The sequence below is a fragment of the Centruroides sculpturatus genome, unplaced genomic scaffold (assembly GCF_000671375.1).
Source record: "Centruroides sculpturatus isolate CEXI.00-Female unplaced genomic scaffold, Cexi_2.0 scaffold85, whole genome shotgun sequence".
In the NCBI taxonomy this organism is placed as follows: Eukaryota; Metazoa; Arthropoda; class Arachnida; order Scorpiones; family Buthidae; genus Centruroides; species Centruroides sculpturatus.
The window spans coordinates 540,142-557,520 of NW_019384798.1; the positions used below are offsets into that span (position 1 = coordinate 540,142).

At 32.9% G+C, this 17,379-nt stretch overlaps 1 protein-coding gene across 1 annotated transcript; it reads left to right on the forward strand.

Annotated features, from left to right (window-relative positions):
* The first annotated feature begins 76 nt into the window (after window positions 1–76).
* On the forward strand, window positions 77–15,151 carry LOC111629490 (cholesterol 7-desaturase-like). The gene is made up of 7 exons (XM_023373407.1): window positions 77–225; window positions 298–490; window positions 3,652–3,840; window positions 8,597–8,775; window positions 8,843–9,076; window positions 14,623–14,796; window positions 14,886–15,151. The coding sequence occupies exons 1-7, from the start codon at window positions 115–117 to the stop codon at window positions 15,039–15,041; spliced, it is 1,236 nt and encodes a 411-aa protein (XP_023229175.1). The 5' UTR covers window positions 77–114; the 3' UTR covers window positions 15,042–15,151.
* Window positions 15,152–17,379: the final 2,228 nt, after the last annotated feature.

Below are 17,379 nucleotides of genomic sequence, written 5' to 3' on the forward strand. Positions count from 1 at the left end.
CAGAATCATATCCAAGATTATGATCAGTTTTGTATACAAATATGATCAAATATGATCAGTTTTGTATACGGCAGTATATTAGAGGAATTATGGAAATATTCCTGGATTCTGGATATGTTTCAATGCATCAGTACAATGATTATAAATAAACCTTATCTACTGTTTTTATTGTTTGTTATTATTCTGGTCATATATTTTTCGTTATCAACTTATAATAGAGTCGTTGTAAGTAGAATTAGACAGGAATTTGATTTAAAAATATCGTTTCCATTTCAACGGTAATATTTATCGATGCAGGATATGACAGATATCGGTTATGACGATGAAAAAAATGGAAGAAAATTATATAGAAAACGAATTCAGTTATTAAAAAATACAAATAGATTAAGAAAGACAAATGAATATCCTCCCGTATATCCAAATGGATGGATACCTTTGTTAGAATCCAGAGATCTACCTGTTGGGAAGTGCAAGCCTGTTACTGCTCTAGGTAAGATATAAAATATAGAAAACATTACATTAATCTAAGCTATTTCTAAGAATTAATTAATTGTTTGAAAGATTTGTATAGATATAATGTTAAACATTTCAAAAATCTCACACGTTTATTCTTCTTACCACAATTAAATAATGATTTTATTGTTTTTATTCTTATATAAATAGAAAAATTTCGTTTTTATATATTAAAGTAATCGAATTTATCTTTCATTCTCAAGAGAATTATAAATAATATGTTTTAAAAAAAAAAGCATTTAACGTCTCACACAATATTTTTTCTGGTCGGCGATAAAATTACTGTAATGATAAAAACTATTTAACTTGTTCCAGGTACTTGAAATAATGCAAATTGTAGTGAATTCAATAATACCATTCTTGCATCGAAAAAGAATTTCGAAATAACAGTAATATCGTGTATATAAAGAACACTAAGAGAATTAGAATAAACTATTACGATTCCATTACATCGGAAACGAGCACTAATTTATAAATAATCAAAAGAAATATAATGAAATACAAAATTATATTTATTGAAATTTACTTCGTGTTAAGAAAATAACTTTCGGATCATTTAAAAAATGGATTTACGAATAAAAATAGAGAAATTAAGTTAAGTTACATCTTTCAGATTACTAAGTGTACTTTCCTGTGAAAATTCTTTTGTTATGTTACACAAGCAATTATGTAGAGAGCAAATACGTTCTGTTGTGCAATTACAAAAAATTTAACATTATATAATAAAAATGTGAGTAATTATGTTCAAATTTTCCAATGCAGTATTCAAACATTTCAGTCCCAATCTTTTACTTAAAAGATGCGAAAATATATACTTGTCTTTTATTCAATACACTATACAACTATCAATACACCAATTGTAGTGTGTATTTAATAGAACAAAAGATACGAAGGTGTTAAGAAAAATGAAAACAAGATAGTCTATATATTTTTGTCAATTATAGTAAATTAGCTTGTTACACCTGGCATTGCCCAGAGTTTTAAGGTACTACTTACAAATACCAGAGTTGTTACTGTTACGTATAGAAAACGAAACACATACAGTATAGTTTTCACAGTGTAACATTTTCATTGGACAGAGGTGAACACCTACGTACTAGCTGTTGCAGTAATGATATAGTGCAGGGGTGGGCAAGCAAGAGTTCAGTGGGAGCCGAAATGTAGGTTTTGCAAAATGCAGTTCTGTGCTTTTTTTATTCTGTACCGCAGTTCTGTATCGCGATTTTATTATATAATATAAATATAATATAAAACAAATATTGAATTTTTTTAATAAACATATTTTCACAAAATTGTGGAAATAAAATTGTAAAAGAAATAATGAAAAGCAGAAATTAACACTTTCAGCATGTAACTCAAAAAGAGCCGCATTTGCCCATTCCTGATATAGTGTGTAATAGAAGCCTTATAACATCATCACAGTAAGTAAATATAATACTGTATAATATACTTTAGTTATATTTGTTTGTATGACATTTATTTGATTTCTTAATTTTTAAAATTGTTTTGGCTACAAATGGCCCCTAATGTAGGCAAGTAAGTAGGCAGAAATTAATTGAAAGCCCACCAGTAGCCAAGCTGTTCCGTTCCCTAAACACTGAGAGTTCGGTCGTGGGTTCGCGCCTCGCCAGGACGGGCTACTCACGTGGAGTTTTCCGGGTTTTCTTCACGTCTTAACGCCTGAATAGGGGGCCAGTTACCCTTAAAAAGACGGCAAAGACCTCCCAAAAAAAGGCATTCCCCTAGACAGATCGCCCAAGTGTTACGTTGCCATAACTTAATAAAATAAACAACAAACGACCATCATAAACGCATGCGACTACTATTACATGACAATTATGTCACATTTTACCACGGGATGATATAGCCTAGAACAGGGGTCGGCAAGCTTTTTTCGTAAAGAGCCCATTTTAAGAATTATATTTACCAAAATAATACTTACGGAGCCGCAAGTCAGCAACTTGAATTATGAAATATACATTTTTGAAAATTGAGCCTGAAACTTTTGTTGTTGTTGTTGTTAAAATGTTTATTTGAGCTTTGCTTAAAGGTGCTGTAATAAAATACACTGCAATTCAATTATTTATTATCAGTGTTACAATAGTCGTAATTATAGGAGCTTTATGCCCGAAACGTGCTGTTATCACGTATGTAAAAATGATGGAAATAAAGCCAAGTGTTTATTTATAACTCAAATGTGAGTTCGAAGTCCAACTATTTATTGATTACGTCAGATAAATAATGTATTAAAAATACATTTAAAGAATTAACTGATCGCCCCTGGAAGTCGGCTTCTTACAGAAACACAGCTTCCCTATCATCAAATGTCATGGCACGCCACTGCAATATGACAATAAGCGCAATCTGCTAAAGCGCTAAATTCTATCTTTGTTAGGTTAATTTGACTTGTTTTTCTCAAAGCGATATTCAATTATTATTATTATTATTATTAAGTTTTGTAATTACTCTGACAGTGAAATGATATGCGATTAGTAAAATTGAAATGTCTTTTAAAAAATATTAGTGGCGTTTACGAGTTACCTTTTTCTTTTACATAAATTTAAAATTTTATTTTGTTGTATGAATATTATTCACTAATTTAAGAAGAGGTTCAATTATTCATTAAGAGAGCCGCAGGTTGCCGACCCCTGGCCTACAAGCCAATGCCCAACTAGCTACTATAAGACAAAAAGTTAATTGATGTATAGAAATTAAATCAATATTTTGGAAACAGAATGTAGGGCATTATCACCTAGAAGTATGTTAATGTAAGTGCCGACTCCCTTTTAATCTGGGAGACAAAATTTAGCAGAATTGGAACTAAATTGAAAATTGAGTATTATTTAAGTGCTCAATTTAATATTTTATGGACAAATAATGATCGGTCTTAGTGAAAATAAGAAATAATGCCTGTTCCTAAATTTTAAAGCTGCAGTCTATTTAACAATAACCTACTACATATTTCCAAATACATTTCTAAACAGACAGGTTAATAATTGAATTTTTTAAATAATAATTTAAAAAACATTAATTCAAATTATACACTAACTTCATTTACATAATGTAAATTTACTGATAAAAATTTTAATTAATTTGAAAAATTATCAGATTACAAATAATTTTAATTTACCTTTACAGGTCAAGAATTTGTTATATTTCGTGGAAAAACAGGTAAATGCTATGTTTTAGATGCTTATTGTCCTCATTTGGGCGCTCATTTAGGAACTGATGGCAAAGTTCACGAGGATTGCATCGATTGTCCTTTTCACGGATGGCGATTTGCTGGACAGGATGGTTCTTGCGTGAAAATACCTTATGCCGAAAAAGGTGAGAGTTACTAAAAATATATATTTCGTATAACAATGTGATTTATTTACATATTAATTAACAGTCATCCAAGCAAAGACAGAATTATAGCATTGCATGTGTATATGCATATGACGCAATAGATTCACTACAATGTTTACAGTTAAATAAATAAATTATTAAAAAAACAAGCTATGTACAAATCATTTTGTAGTTTTGCAGTTATTTTCCAAATGTAACAAGATGCAGACTAACCTTCGGTCACAACAAATAATGTTGCAGCACACATTGTGGGCATCACTGTTAAAGAAGCAACATCTATGTCTTATGATCATTGAGAACATTGCGAAATGACTGGTCTTCATGCGGAAAGAAGAAACGCACAAGCAGCATGTAGAATCAGCAAGCGTTTTCTTCTTGCAACAAAATAATACTATATATACAACGGTTCTAAATACTATATATACAACGGTTCTAAAACGGATCTTCCTGGTCTTCATAACATTGAACTATCGACATATATCTACGCTTATGCACACACATTAAGAATACATACAAGACTAAAACGTACACAAATATAGGAAATTTTACGTTGTTATAACACACACTTTCAACTGCTATTTGCAAATCGGACGACATGCAGGGTTGGATGCATCGTGACTGAACTCTGGAACATTATTGATTGATTATATGTTTAGTCCAGGTCGTGCCAATAACGGATTGAATATGTTGTATGAATTAGCTAAACACTTTTCTCAAAACTACAGAACTAACTTCATGTGCACCACCGGACAAATTTCTCACTTTTACTCAAAATACACAAAAATATGTGCAATTTACTTAAAACGACTGGTATGGCATCTGAGTGAACAGTTTTTTCATTCCGTATTCATCAAATAGTGGCCGTTATATTTATCCTGTATCCTGTACATGACATCGGAGTAATGGTTACGTGACTTGCTTTTGTGGCATTATTGCTAACAGTAGTATTGCCGCGTATTAATGGCTGATATTGGACAGAAATAGATAACAATTTAATAATAAATAGAGTATAACAATTTGCATGGCTTATCACACCAAGGCCGACAGAAAGAAGGACCAGAACTTTTATAAAAAAAGGGTTGGTCTTTAATAATCACATTTCAAATTTAGGTAAGTATGCATTTCGGGTACAAGGACCCCTCATCAGCTTACAAACACATGGTAACAACGTAACAAATACAACACCAATAACCAGCCAATACAACCAACATATGCAGTGCACTGCATTTACAATTTCTCAATGTAACCCATACAGTAAAAACTAAAATATCAAGTATAAATTTCAATACAATGACAATGTGGTATAACATATTATCTTGGACCAGTAAATGTCTTAGTCTCTCCTACATTTTCCAAATTCTGGTAGACAGTTCCACTATTAATAATAAATATTGTTAAGTATATTAAAACACACGAAAAAAGGTAAGGAAGCTAACAATGAACTTACTCTTATTAAAACCAATTGGTCTCCAGATTTTAACACAAACAAAATACATCTGATCTATAAGAGTTTGTGAAGTCAACTGCTCTTTCACAATGCATTTTTACAAAGCGATGTGACTCCCACATCTCTCCCACAAAGCGATATACTCCCACATCTGTTCAGCATCTGTTTCAAGGTTAAGTGAAAACGATGTCAATCCACCCCTCATGTAGCTTCAGTCCCACGTTGTTATTAATTCTGATGTCTTCCTGTATTTTCAAAATTTCTAGGTGTTCCTGTAGTATTCTTTTTAGTTGATTGTTTTCTGTCATAACACACTTGATACTATCTTTTAAAATTTCACAACCTTCAGTGTTGCAATGTTGTGCCACTGATGATGATATCAAATTATTTTAATGGCATATATATGTTCTTTAATCCTTGTCTTTAATTTTCTTCCAGTTTTCCTATGTATTTTTTTTTTATGTGAACAACTGCAATCTAATCTAATTTACCGGTAGCACAGTCTTTCACACACTTTTTAAATAATAATTTACCATTTAATATAACAATAGTAAGTTCTAAGTAATTCAGTCTATTATCTACCGTATTTTGACGAGTATAAGTCGCACTTTTTTACTACTTTTTGGGGCTCAAAATTATGGTGCGTCTTATACTCGACAGGTAACCATTTTTACAGTGAAATTTACCTACAGTAGTGATCCACTCTAGTAACCAACCTGTGCAGTGGTCCGTTAAGCAGATGGTCCCTCAACCGAATGACTATAGTATGTAGATTATCAGAGTAGCGACACACGAGTCATCGCCGCCATGTTCTGTCAACTGTCATCACGTGACCTCTGAGTTTACATTAAGAAATGACGATTATTTCAGTTTAATAAAGGTATCGATTCATCCATCTGTCATATTCTTGAATAAAAAAACAAATAAAATGCATCTTTAGACAATCCTATTAAAACAGTTTTTTTTCTAAATTTTTTGTCTCAAAATAGGGGTGCGTCTTATACTTGACAGCGACTTATACTCGTCAAAATACGGTACTTCTTTTTCACATTGGAATTGAACATTTTTATTTATTAAATTAATTTCACAAACGAAAGAGTCAATATCTAGTATGCTTTTATCGTAGACGATGAAACAGTCTTCTACATATCTTTCATAACTTATTATGCTTCGGGTTTTGTTGATTTCTTTATCAATTGTGATCATATACAACTCTGCCATTCTAGGACATATGCAGGATCCCATTGGAATACCTTCCGATTGGCGGTAATATTTACCTTGAAATTCAGAAAAGTTATTATTTAACACTAATTTAACTAATTGGTTAAGTCAATCTGGGCTCTTCACATAGGACAGTGAATTTAAAATTAATTCTAAGTTTATTGAGAAATACATATTCAGGGATACATTTAGTGATGCCATTCTATAGTTTTCCTTCATAACAATGGCTTTCATGTTTTTTAAGAATTAGTCGGTGTTTGTGATACTATACTAAAAATATTAAATGTTTTCGCAATAGAATTCCGAAAATAAGTTTTAAAGTAAAAACACACAAAAATCCTGTTACTTATCGTCCTTTGATAGATATTCGAAAATATTTGCTATATAACCTTGAAATAGCGATAAAAAAAGGAGTTAAATAAATTACCCGTCTCTGAGTATAGTATCATAAACACCGACCAATACATGTTGGTTATCCCGTTGTATTGGCTGGTTATTGGTGTTGTATTTGTTACGTTGTTACCATGTGTTTGTAAGCTGATGAGGGGTCCTTGTACCCGAAATGCATACTTAGGCTACCTAAATTTGAAATGTGATTATTAAAGACCACCCTTTTTTATAAAAGTTCTGGTCCTTCTTTCTGTCGGCCTTGGTGTGATAAGCCCTGCAAATTGTTATACCCTATTTATTAGGTTATCTAATTCTGTCTAATTTATAGTCGTGGGCAAAAATGCGTTGTTTATTATTAATGGCTGATATCTTTGAAAAAAATGTATTAAACAATGCAGTCCTGTTCTAAGACCACTAATGTCCCCTGTCTTGTCTTTACTGATGTTTTCCTGCAGGTTTACCTAAATGCATTAATGTAGGTGCAGCTCGTCAACATCACAAGGAGCTATTGGGTAAAACATGAATCCAGCACACTGCATGATGTTTCCAAGATAAATACTGTATGGGTATTGAGATCGGGGAACTTGCCGATCTCAATACCCATACAGTATTTCATTAACATGTAGCATAACGTACAGCATTTCATTAACATGTAGCATAACATAGAAAGAATCAGAGATTCTTTCTACGTTATGCTACATGTTATAATAATTTTCTTCCGTTACTCTTGCGTTCGACACAAGTTAAAAATTTTATATATTAGAGAAGTCGCGGCCGTCGTATTCAGCCCAAAACGTGAACGGCGGACGGTCGAGCGCTGCCATCCGGCAATTCTAGACGGTCGATAATGGTGTTCGCTTCGTCTAGCGTGGCGAGTAGAAGATCGATTTAAACTTTTTTATTTTTTGTATTTGGGGTTAAAATTATGACCTACTTTATTAAAATAATGATTATTTAAGCATTTACGAATAACATTATAAAGAAACAGACGATTTTCATCCAGAAATTACTTAATTATTCAATTTTTTAGCAAGTGATGTGACGTGCCTATAGAATTTACATATTCATTATAGCTTATCAGAAAGTAGGTTTGTTCTTCCACGGCATCTTCTATCATCAACAGCGTAATACGTTTGTAAATTTTCTAAAAATTAATTTTCCGAGCTTCTTTCGAATTTACATAAGCCACTACACCCTCCACAAAAGTATGAGGTAGTCCTATCGTCCGATCGTACGGCAGGAGACACCACACTAATTAAAAATAATTATTTAGTGTTATTAAACATCTTATAAATACTTTAAAATAGTTTAATTTGTTTATTTATTTTCGCTGGTAACCTTCTATGTTAAATGTATCCGCCATATTTTCAACAAATTTTTCGAGAGTCGATGCGTGACATTCACTGAATTACGTGATGATGTGAACGTGCGCAGCAACGATTTTTTCTTTGAGTTAAAACGTAAACCGTGTGCTTCTGCTTGCCGTGTACAAGTAACGTTTGAACTTGGGCCGCAACTTCTCTATTGTCGCAAAACTACGACTTATAAATGTGTCTTTTTGAACAAATTTTACTATAAACGTTGCAGTGGAACCAATGCATAATATGCCTATACTCTTGCAATGCTGAAAATATATATTTCGCTCCTGGATTAATATTAAAATGAACTCTCCTGTAGTTCCAGAAGTGGCTAAAATAAAAAGTTGGGAAACAATCGAACAAAATGGATTTATTTACGTGTGGCATCATGCAGAAGGTCAACATCCTGTGTGGAAACCACCTGTTATACCAGAAATACAGAAGGGATTATCACATTACAAGGGTCGTAGTGAACATGTTATTAATTGCCATATTCAGGTATCTACAATTATCACGACTTCAAAGAGAGAAATGAGTTATTTATGACTTTATTTATGTACTGCAGGAAATTATGGAAAATTTAGCAGATTTTCCTCATTTGGAGTGTGTTCACAAATTTGGTACAGCATCCGGGATTATTCTGCATCCAGAAAATTCGTGGAAATTTATTCAGGGTAAAGTGAAGATGTACTACTGTCCAGACCGTGAACCAAATTTTCACTGTGTCAAATATAAAGGAAATGCTACTATTAAATTGTTTGGAATATCTATACTACAATTAGAACTTGAAATTCAACAGGTAAGTCATTAATAGAAAAATATATATGATTAATTTTACATTATTCTGTAGGATTTAGTAAACAGATTGCGCAAATAACTATGGGCTTTAAAACTTTTTTAATATTGCTTTTATTTATGCTTATAAGATTGAAAGAATTAATCCACAATTTATACAAATAATTGATATTGAGTAATGAAGTGTTGTGTAATATAATACAAATCTAAAAGCCTCATGGGGTCCGGGTGGTGAAATTGGTAGCGCACCGCACGGCAAGCTGAGGCTGCAGTTTCAAGCCCCGCCCCGGGTCAGTTATTTTCTTCCAGAAGGTTCTAAATTATTTATTAAATTATTAAAATTATAATTATTAATTTAGATAAGAGATGGCGCCTAATGCATGCCTCTAGTACCAAATTTATTTGTATTAATTATTTCATTATAGTCATATTTAGGTGATCTTTGGATTATTACATCATCTAGTAACAGTGAAATGTTTTCATGAATATGATTTATTGCAAAAAATGTTGTATAAGAATTTGACAAATTAAACAAATTATTTTAATAAATTCAAAGCAAAATATTGTCGCATTTTACATTAGAATATTCTAAGTCAGGGATGTCCAACCCGCGGCCCAATAAACGTGTAAACAAAACTGAAGATTTAAAAAAAAAAAAATTTATTTATTTAATTCAAGGCATAAACTCAAAAAAGAAGTTTCACAAAGCCGTAAACCTTTATTCATATTTTATTTTTGAGTGGAAAGAAAATATTTTCAAATACTTGAAAATGTGTGAATGAGGAAGGATTACTAAATAAAGCTGGAGTTGTGACTCAAAGGATTATAGACCCAAACTTGGGGAAAGGAGGGAAAGGAGAGAAAGGACAAAAGATAAAAAGTAGTGAGAAAGGTTAAATAGATCTTCTGTTATGCAAATATTAACTCTTAATTTTCCAACCTTCCTCACTTCTTTATCTTTTGTCCTTTCTCTCCTTTCCCCGCATTTGGCTCTATAATCCTTTAAGTCACAACTCCAGCTTCATTTAGTATTTCTTCCAGCATTGCAAGATTTGGCTACATTGCGCCAAATGTGGCTACATATTATTTATAAATATATTAGTTGAATAAAAATGCACTTTAAAATGGTGTTTCATTGCTTTTTATTAATTAGAGACTTAAATAAAACAAATATTTGGTTTTTCAAATAAATTTTCGTTTGTCTCTTTTATAATAAATGAATTTATCTATTTCTAAGTCTCCATTTATCAGTACACCTTTATTCTCCCAGTTCATTGATTGAAAAACACTTTCTAATACATTTGTAAAACGTTTTGGGGAGATAGTATCACCTTTTAATATCGTTGGTATCTTGAACCAAGCAAACTTTTGCGCTTGCCCCTTCATGCCCCTTGCCCCAAATGGAGACCATCTGACCCATTTTCAATTTGCTGACGACGTAACCATCATTACAGATAGCCCTTCAGAGCTCCAGGACATGGTTCAAGTACTTGCAAACAAAAGTAAAGAAGTTGGTTTAAAGATGAACTTGAACAAGACGAAAATTATGTACAACAGTTTCGTATGTGAAGAAACACTACTAGTAAATTCTTACATTTACCTGGGACAAAAAATATTAATGGATGGCAACATCAAGGAGGAAATAAACAGACGTGTAAAACTTGGCTGGAATGCTTTTGGTAGGAATAGTATAGTCTTGAAAAATCAACACATGCCCCTGTGCCTGAAACGCAAGGTTTTTGATCAGTGTGTCTTGCCAGTTCTCACTTATGGATTAGAAACTTGGACTCAGAAAATCAGAGATCCAAAGACTACAGACTACCCAAAGGAACATAGAAAGGTGTATGCTTGGCATAACAAGGAGCGATCAGAAACGTATAATATGAATCAGGAAAATGACAGGAGTTACCGATATCATCGCTAGTGTAAAATTCCTCAAGTGGCAGTGGACTGGACATATTGCAAGAAGAACTGACCATCGCTGGACATCTGAAGTTCTTGATTGGATACCAGAGATCGAAAACGACCAAGAAAAAGTTCTCACCCTCGGTGGGTTGATGAGATCAAGAGGCATCTTGGCACAACATGGAAGCGAAGTGCTCAAAACAAAAGATTGTGGAAGAGGCTTGGGGAGACCTTCATTTTGCAAATAGATTGATAACGGTTGATGATGATGATGATGATCTATTTCTACGTAAAAATTGAAAGTGTCTGTAGAAGTAATTTTTTAAAACATGCTTTTAGGTGATAAAGTTTTAATACTTATTATTATAATCTAGACATGTTAATCCTTAAATATACTTGTATATTGGGCCACAAGTATAGCCTGTATTATATGTACAGTGGGTGATCGGTTAACGAACAAATCGGATAACGAACACTTTCGCGAAAGATTTTTACGTTCGGATAACGAACACCCCACAGAACAAACACAAGAAGAAGCCACGTAAAATAATGAATACCGTTTGGTCTTCCCTTGTCTTCGGGCAACAATTCGAAACTTTTCGGTGTGGGAGACGTCGACATCGACAGCGTCGATATCGACGCTCAAGCCGGTATATAACGATCGAATAGTATTCCTCCGAACTTTGAAACTCTCCCTTGTAATTCCAGTCTTTTATTTTTCTGACAAAACAATTCTGTTATGTATTCGCGAGACTGTCGGGTAGGCACACGTTAAGTTTTGCATCTATTTTTCTTTTCTTTTCTGCAAAAGTAGAGAGTGGGCAGAAGATGCCTAATGTTGCTGGGCAGTATGGTGTGAACAGGTCTACAGTAGGCCGCAGTTCAATCTTATTTAAGAAAAATAATGTATAATCAAGAAGACTCAAGCAGCTAAAAGAGTAACAAAAATCACAACTGAGAAATAAAGAACATCGAAGAGTTCATAATGGAACCCGAAACGGATCTGACAACAGAAGAACGCCGAGAACTCTCGAATGAAGAACATCAAGAAACTCGGCGAGATATGTTTTCTTCTGAAAAAGAGGATTAATGCCGATATCTGTTAAAGATCCTTTGAAGAAGTGGGAGGATGTCAGAACACGATCTTAGAATGGCATCGAAACCAGGTTGAGGCTTGGGGATTTCTACAATTGCAATGCTATTAATTACTTATGAAAGATCCTGAAGAAGAGAGAAAAGCAATCGATATTAGACAGATTCTTTAACTTTTTCAAACGGAAAAACATGACTAATAAAAATGCAAGACTGTGTATGTATGTATTTTTATTATTACATTTAAGTAAACGTAGTAAGAAAGTATATATATATTTTTATTTTTGGGGATCTTCAGAACGGATTAATTAAATTCCCATTAAAACTTATGGTAAATCGATAATCGGTTAACGGACAATTCGGATAGCGAACAAAGTCTTGAAACGGATTATGTTCGTTAACCGATCACCCACTGTACTTGTGGCCCAAAACTCCTCCACTTCTTCCAATGCGGCCTAGAGAAACAAAAAGGTTGGACACCCCTGTTCTAAGTTTTGTTTTGTTTGTTTCAATATTTGTTGCATTTTACTTTGCTTAATATGTTTCGTGTATCATTATACAGCAGTAGACTTAAAAATAAATGCAGAAAACAGAATAGCAACAGCAAAGTGATGTATTGAAATTATAATGTTACAAAATGGATTAATTATCAGATGAGTTTGATGATCATGTTACAAAAAACCATAAGGTAATTAACAAAATTTTTAATGGTAAGGTAATTAATTGCCTTTATTGATATTAAATTTTGTGTTTTCTTTTTTCAAAAAAAGTAACGATCATGGAGTAATCATTAAGTGATATAAACAACCAATTAAAGGGAATATTTGAGATGAAAGTGTTATTATTCTCTGCTATCGAATGTTGCTCATTGGCACTTTCCCATTGGTCGTGTATGCGTGAGATCTAATTGCAAACAAGACGCTATCGATGGGTCTTGCGTTTGGCATGCCCCAATTTCATTGGCAGAAAAATTAATTTCAGGATTTCCGAGTTTCACAGTTTATTCAATAGTTACAATTCTAATTTTTTTACTTTCCCTGTTGTTATACATAACAGAGGGAAAGTACGGTAATCGATCAAAAAATGACGCCCCCCCCCAGATTTTTACATTTCTAGACTCGAGGAACCTTGAAACATCGAGAATACAAATAAATACCGGAGTGTTTTCTGTATATATGGATATTACTGTGTGTGTGTGTGTGTATGTGTGTGTGTGTGTGTGTTTAAGGCAGAATTTTGTTCATCCTCTTTGAAGTTTAGCAACGGTTATGCTTTTTATCGAAAATTTCTGAAATTTTGAAGTGAAGTCGATGGAGGCTACAAATTTTATTAGGGGGATCGATGCTATTAAATTTTGGTGATTAATTACACCTTAAGGACTTATCCTGCGATAACTCGGGCAAGTTCTATAGCGTTACATAAAACTCGGGCGTTTGGACCTTCTGAAAAAAAATTTTTTATTTGGATTTTTGGATGTCTTTTAAGTCTCCAAATTTTTTTAAAAAATGTTTTCCCGCGCGAAAAAATTTTATCGCGATTTTAATCTACCTTTAATGACGCACGATTAACGCTTAATTGTTTTTAATGCGATTTTTTTTATCAAATTTAATTCATCGTTCTAAAGTTGTACTGCACGGATTTTACTTCGGTAAAGTTATTTAAAGCTAGTTCCTGATGTCAAAAACGACCTCCAATAGTTTTTTTATTTTTTTTAATTAATAGATTTTATTATATATACGTTTAATTAAGTTGGGGGTCGGAAATCGCAATAAAAAATGTAATTTTTTAAAAAATATTTAAAAATATACGGCCAGTTAGTATTCACCCTACTTTAAATTCTTCTTCTGCTGAGAAGGTCCCGAAAGCCAACACCAGCTGTTCTCAAGGTCACCCAGCTGTAAACACAATGACTCATCGGTGTCAAATTTCGCAGAAAGCCCAGACAATGGAAAATAAAGTTTGAAGCTTTTTCTTCAAAATTAACCCATTTCTTTCGTTTTTTTCAGTTTTAATTATTTTTCATGTTTGATTACATTAACATTAAAAATTGGCGGGTACCAAGGGAGTTAAAGGTGGAGAGGGTGAGGATATAAATAAAATCATGTGTATCTTCAGAAGGGTCGGACTTACTGACGATTTTACTCGTTATTAGCATTTACAGTTTTTTTTTATAAAACCCGTTCTACCCTGAAAGTAAACTTTCTGCCATTTTATAATAGTTAAAAATATAAAATGTTTTTAATAATAAAATGTCATAATGGATGCGCCACCAAGTGTTGCCGGGAAAGTTAAGTAACTCGTTGCTAAATTTTTTAATTTTGTGATAGTTTGACATATTGGGAGAAGCTTAGCATAATTATATTATTAGCTCCTCTACTGCTTATTAGTATTAATAAACAGTTGAAATTAATGTAGATGAAAGAATGTTTTTCACTCAACTATTTCTTTGCTTCCTTAAAGGTAAACACGATAAAATTTAAATGCATTTATAAATAAGTAATTGCAAAGAATTAATTAGTTTTGTATTGTTATGAAATATTTTTAATTTTTCAGATTGGCCCAGCAATAATGCAATTTTATTTCAAAAGTTCACTTGGAAATGGAATGGCTGTTTGTGGCATTATACCCGAAGGTCCTTTTCGACAGAAATTCATTCACCATTGTTACACTCCTTCTCGATTTTCATCCATATTTGGTTATATTCCTTTATATTTTGAATCTAATATGGTGAGATTTTTATATTTGAATGGCTGAGACTGCAAAATATAAATGAAATGCGTGTGTTAATATTTAACAAAAAATGTTTATTTTAATAGATCGAGCGTGACGTTCGCATATGGAACTACAAAATGTATTGGAAGAATCCCTGTTTCGTGTCAGAAGACAAAACAATTGCCAAATTTAGAAAATGGTACGCTCAATTCTACAGCGAAAATAGCCCGAAGGCTGAAGAAAATAGCCTTAATTGGTAATTGGAAGTAATTTTATACTTTACAAGTTTGAAATTAATTTTATTCGGTAAATTTCTGGTTTTATAAAACTTACCATTAATTTCCAACTGTAGTTCATGATATAACTTTAAACGTTGATGCAATACCTTAAAATTACTGCTAAAATGTGAGTTGTTATGTCCAAAATTTAGTTNGAGATTTTCAATTGTAAATCAAATTAATTTTTAAATTTATGTTATTTGTGAATGATGATACTTTTAATACCATACATGTACAGATAAAAACCATTAAAAAATAATATAAACTATAACTAAATCTGTATATAACCAAAGGTTATTATTCAAAAATCAAACTTAAAGAATAGTTGTTATGGGAGCAAATGAACAGCTGTCTCTTCAAATTCCAAGTCTGAGCCAAAAGTAAAGTATTTTTGTGTCTCCTATCTGTATGCAAAGACCTTCCTTCTCCTTTGTTAATTAAAAAACGTACCCTATGAACCAATGACCAGTGTGTGACGAAAAAATCAAAAGAGAAAGTTTGCCACTAACGTTTTCGAAGTGCCCTGACTTCTTCACATGTTAAACAGAATTTCTGATGGAACACAAAATCTTTGTTAATTAACTCTTTCCATAAATTCATGTAGAATCCACAGAGGAGGTTAACAGGTAGTTCTTTTAAGGAACGAATTATAGACCCCACAGACAACCACGGTATTACCTACTTACATGCTGCTTCTTTGTAAAGTGTTGGTTTCAGTTTCAGTGGGAATAGAACATTTTGCTTTTAATATATATATATATATATATACAGGTTTGTTATTTAAATTTTTCAAGAGAATGTTTTTAATTTAAAGTAACTTTTTTTATTTTTGCTGAAAACAATTTTTTCCCTAGTTTTCTTGTTCCTTAATCTAACTTAATACAATCATCATTCATATTGGTTATTCACCCAGTATAATCAAAAGTTTAACAAACAAATATGTGGAGCAAGACCAAAAAATGGGAACAGTGGATCACAAATACAAAACTATAAGATACGACAAAACCATGATGAGTATTTTTCATGAAACAGCAAGAGACAACTTTCCCTAAATTGCAGAAGGAAATCCACTATCTATACCCTTCTTAGAAATTCCGAAGACCCTCACAATAAGATGTGCCTTCCACGAGTATAACCCATACCTCTTCAGGACAATAGAGAAGGCAGACATCTTCAGTATGTTGGAACAATAATGCATCCATTAAAACATTTACAAGAAACATCTCAACATAATTAACAAAAGGCAAACAAAGGCAGCTACCTAACATAACATAATACTATCACCCATGATAGATGAGAATGTGTAAGAATACATCAGCAATGCTCAAATTATTCACCATGCATGAGATCCTCTGCAAGTTAAGTATTTTGAAATGTTGGAAATTTACAAGGCCAGTAGAATCAACATGGAAATTACAGTAGAATCTCATTTTAATGGATTTTTCCTTGGGGCCCATCAAATCAATGTAATTTTACCTCTTTTTAGCAGATCCATAACTCAGAACAACAGATTTTTTATAGTCCCAACTACAGCAAACATCATGTTCTTTCAATGTTTAATTAATATTTTGGTATTTCTGGGCAGTAAATTTTAAAAAATACATTAAATGCAGAGCAAAATACACATATAATCACCATGGTTCATATTGCTAACTCTGTAGCCATGTGGTCCTTGCCCTCCTTGTAAGTTCGCTGACTTCCAGGGGGAATCGTTAATCCCACATCAGGATGATCTAGGGTTGTTCGTGTGTGGGTGTGGCGGAGGAGACACGGATGACAAAAACCCGTTTATTTTAAACAAAATAACTTACACTATGACACAAAAATGTTCTTTATACAATTGGAGGTTCGAATTGTCGATGGTGTTTCTAATGTTGCTCGAAGGAAGGCCCGGGGCAACGGCAGGTGTGGAGATTCGTCAGTCGGTGTCGGCAGTCTGAGTCCGTCGTCACAGGTTATCAGTTGGGCACAACAGACGGAAAACTGCTTTTGCACATTGACTAACCGTGTGCAGGTGCACAGTTTTCAGAAAGTAAGTCTGTCCTTGAAGATCAGGGATTATATCAATCTCCGTTCTTTGTTTTGTTTTCTTCTGATTGGCCACATCCCTTTTTTCTCGCTCCCTGATTGGTCTCTCATCTGTCTCTAAGCGAAAGACGGTTCCTATTCGAGTTACCAGATAGATCCGCTTCGAAGAATCTACTTGACACTATCCATTACTCTGGATGCAAAAATGTTGATGAAACTTTGAAATTTGCTCTCATATTTTCCACCATTGTTGTCTAGTCTGTGACGTTTTTGAAATTTAACAACCCGATGT

Coding starts and splice junctions, on each gene's coding strand:
- LOC111629490 (XM_023373407.1), top strand. CDS start 115: ATGTTTCAATGCATCAGTACAATGATTATAAATAAACCTTATCTACTG. Junction 9,077..14,622: donor TAGAACTTGAAATTCAACAG/GTAAGTCATTAA, acceptor TTAATTTTTCAG/ATTGGCCCAGCAATAATGCA. Junction 14,797..14,885: donor TATATTTTGAATCTAATATG/GTGAGATTTTTA, acceptor TTATTTTAATAG/ATCGAGCGTGACGTTCGCAT.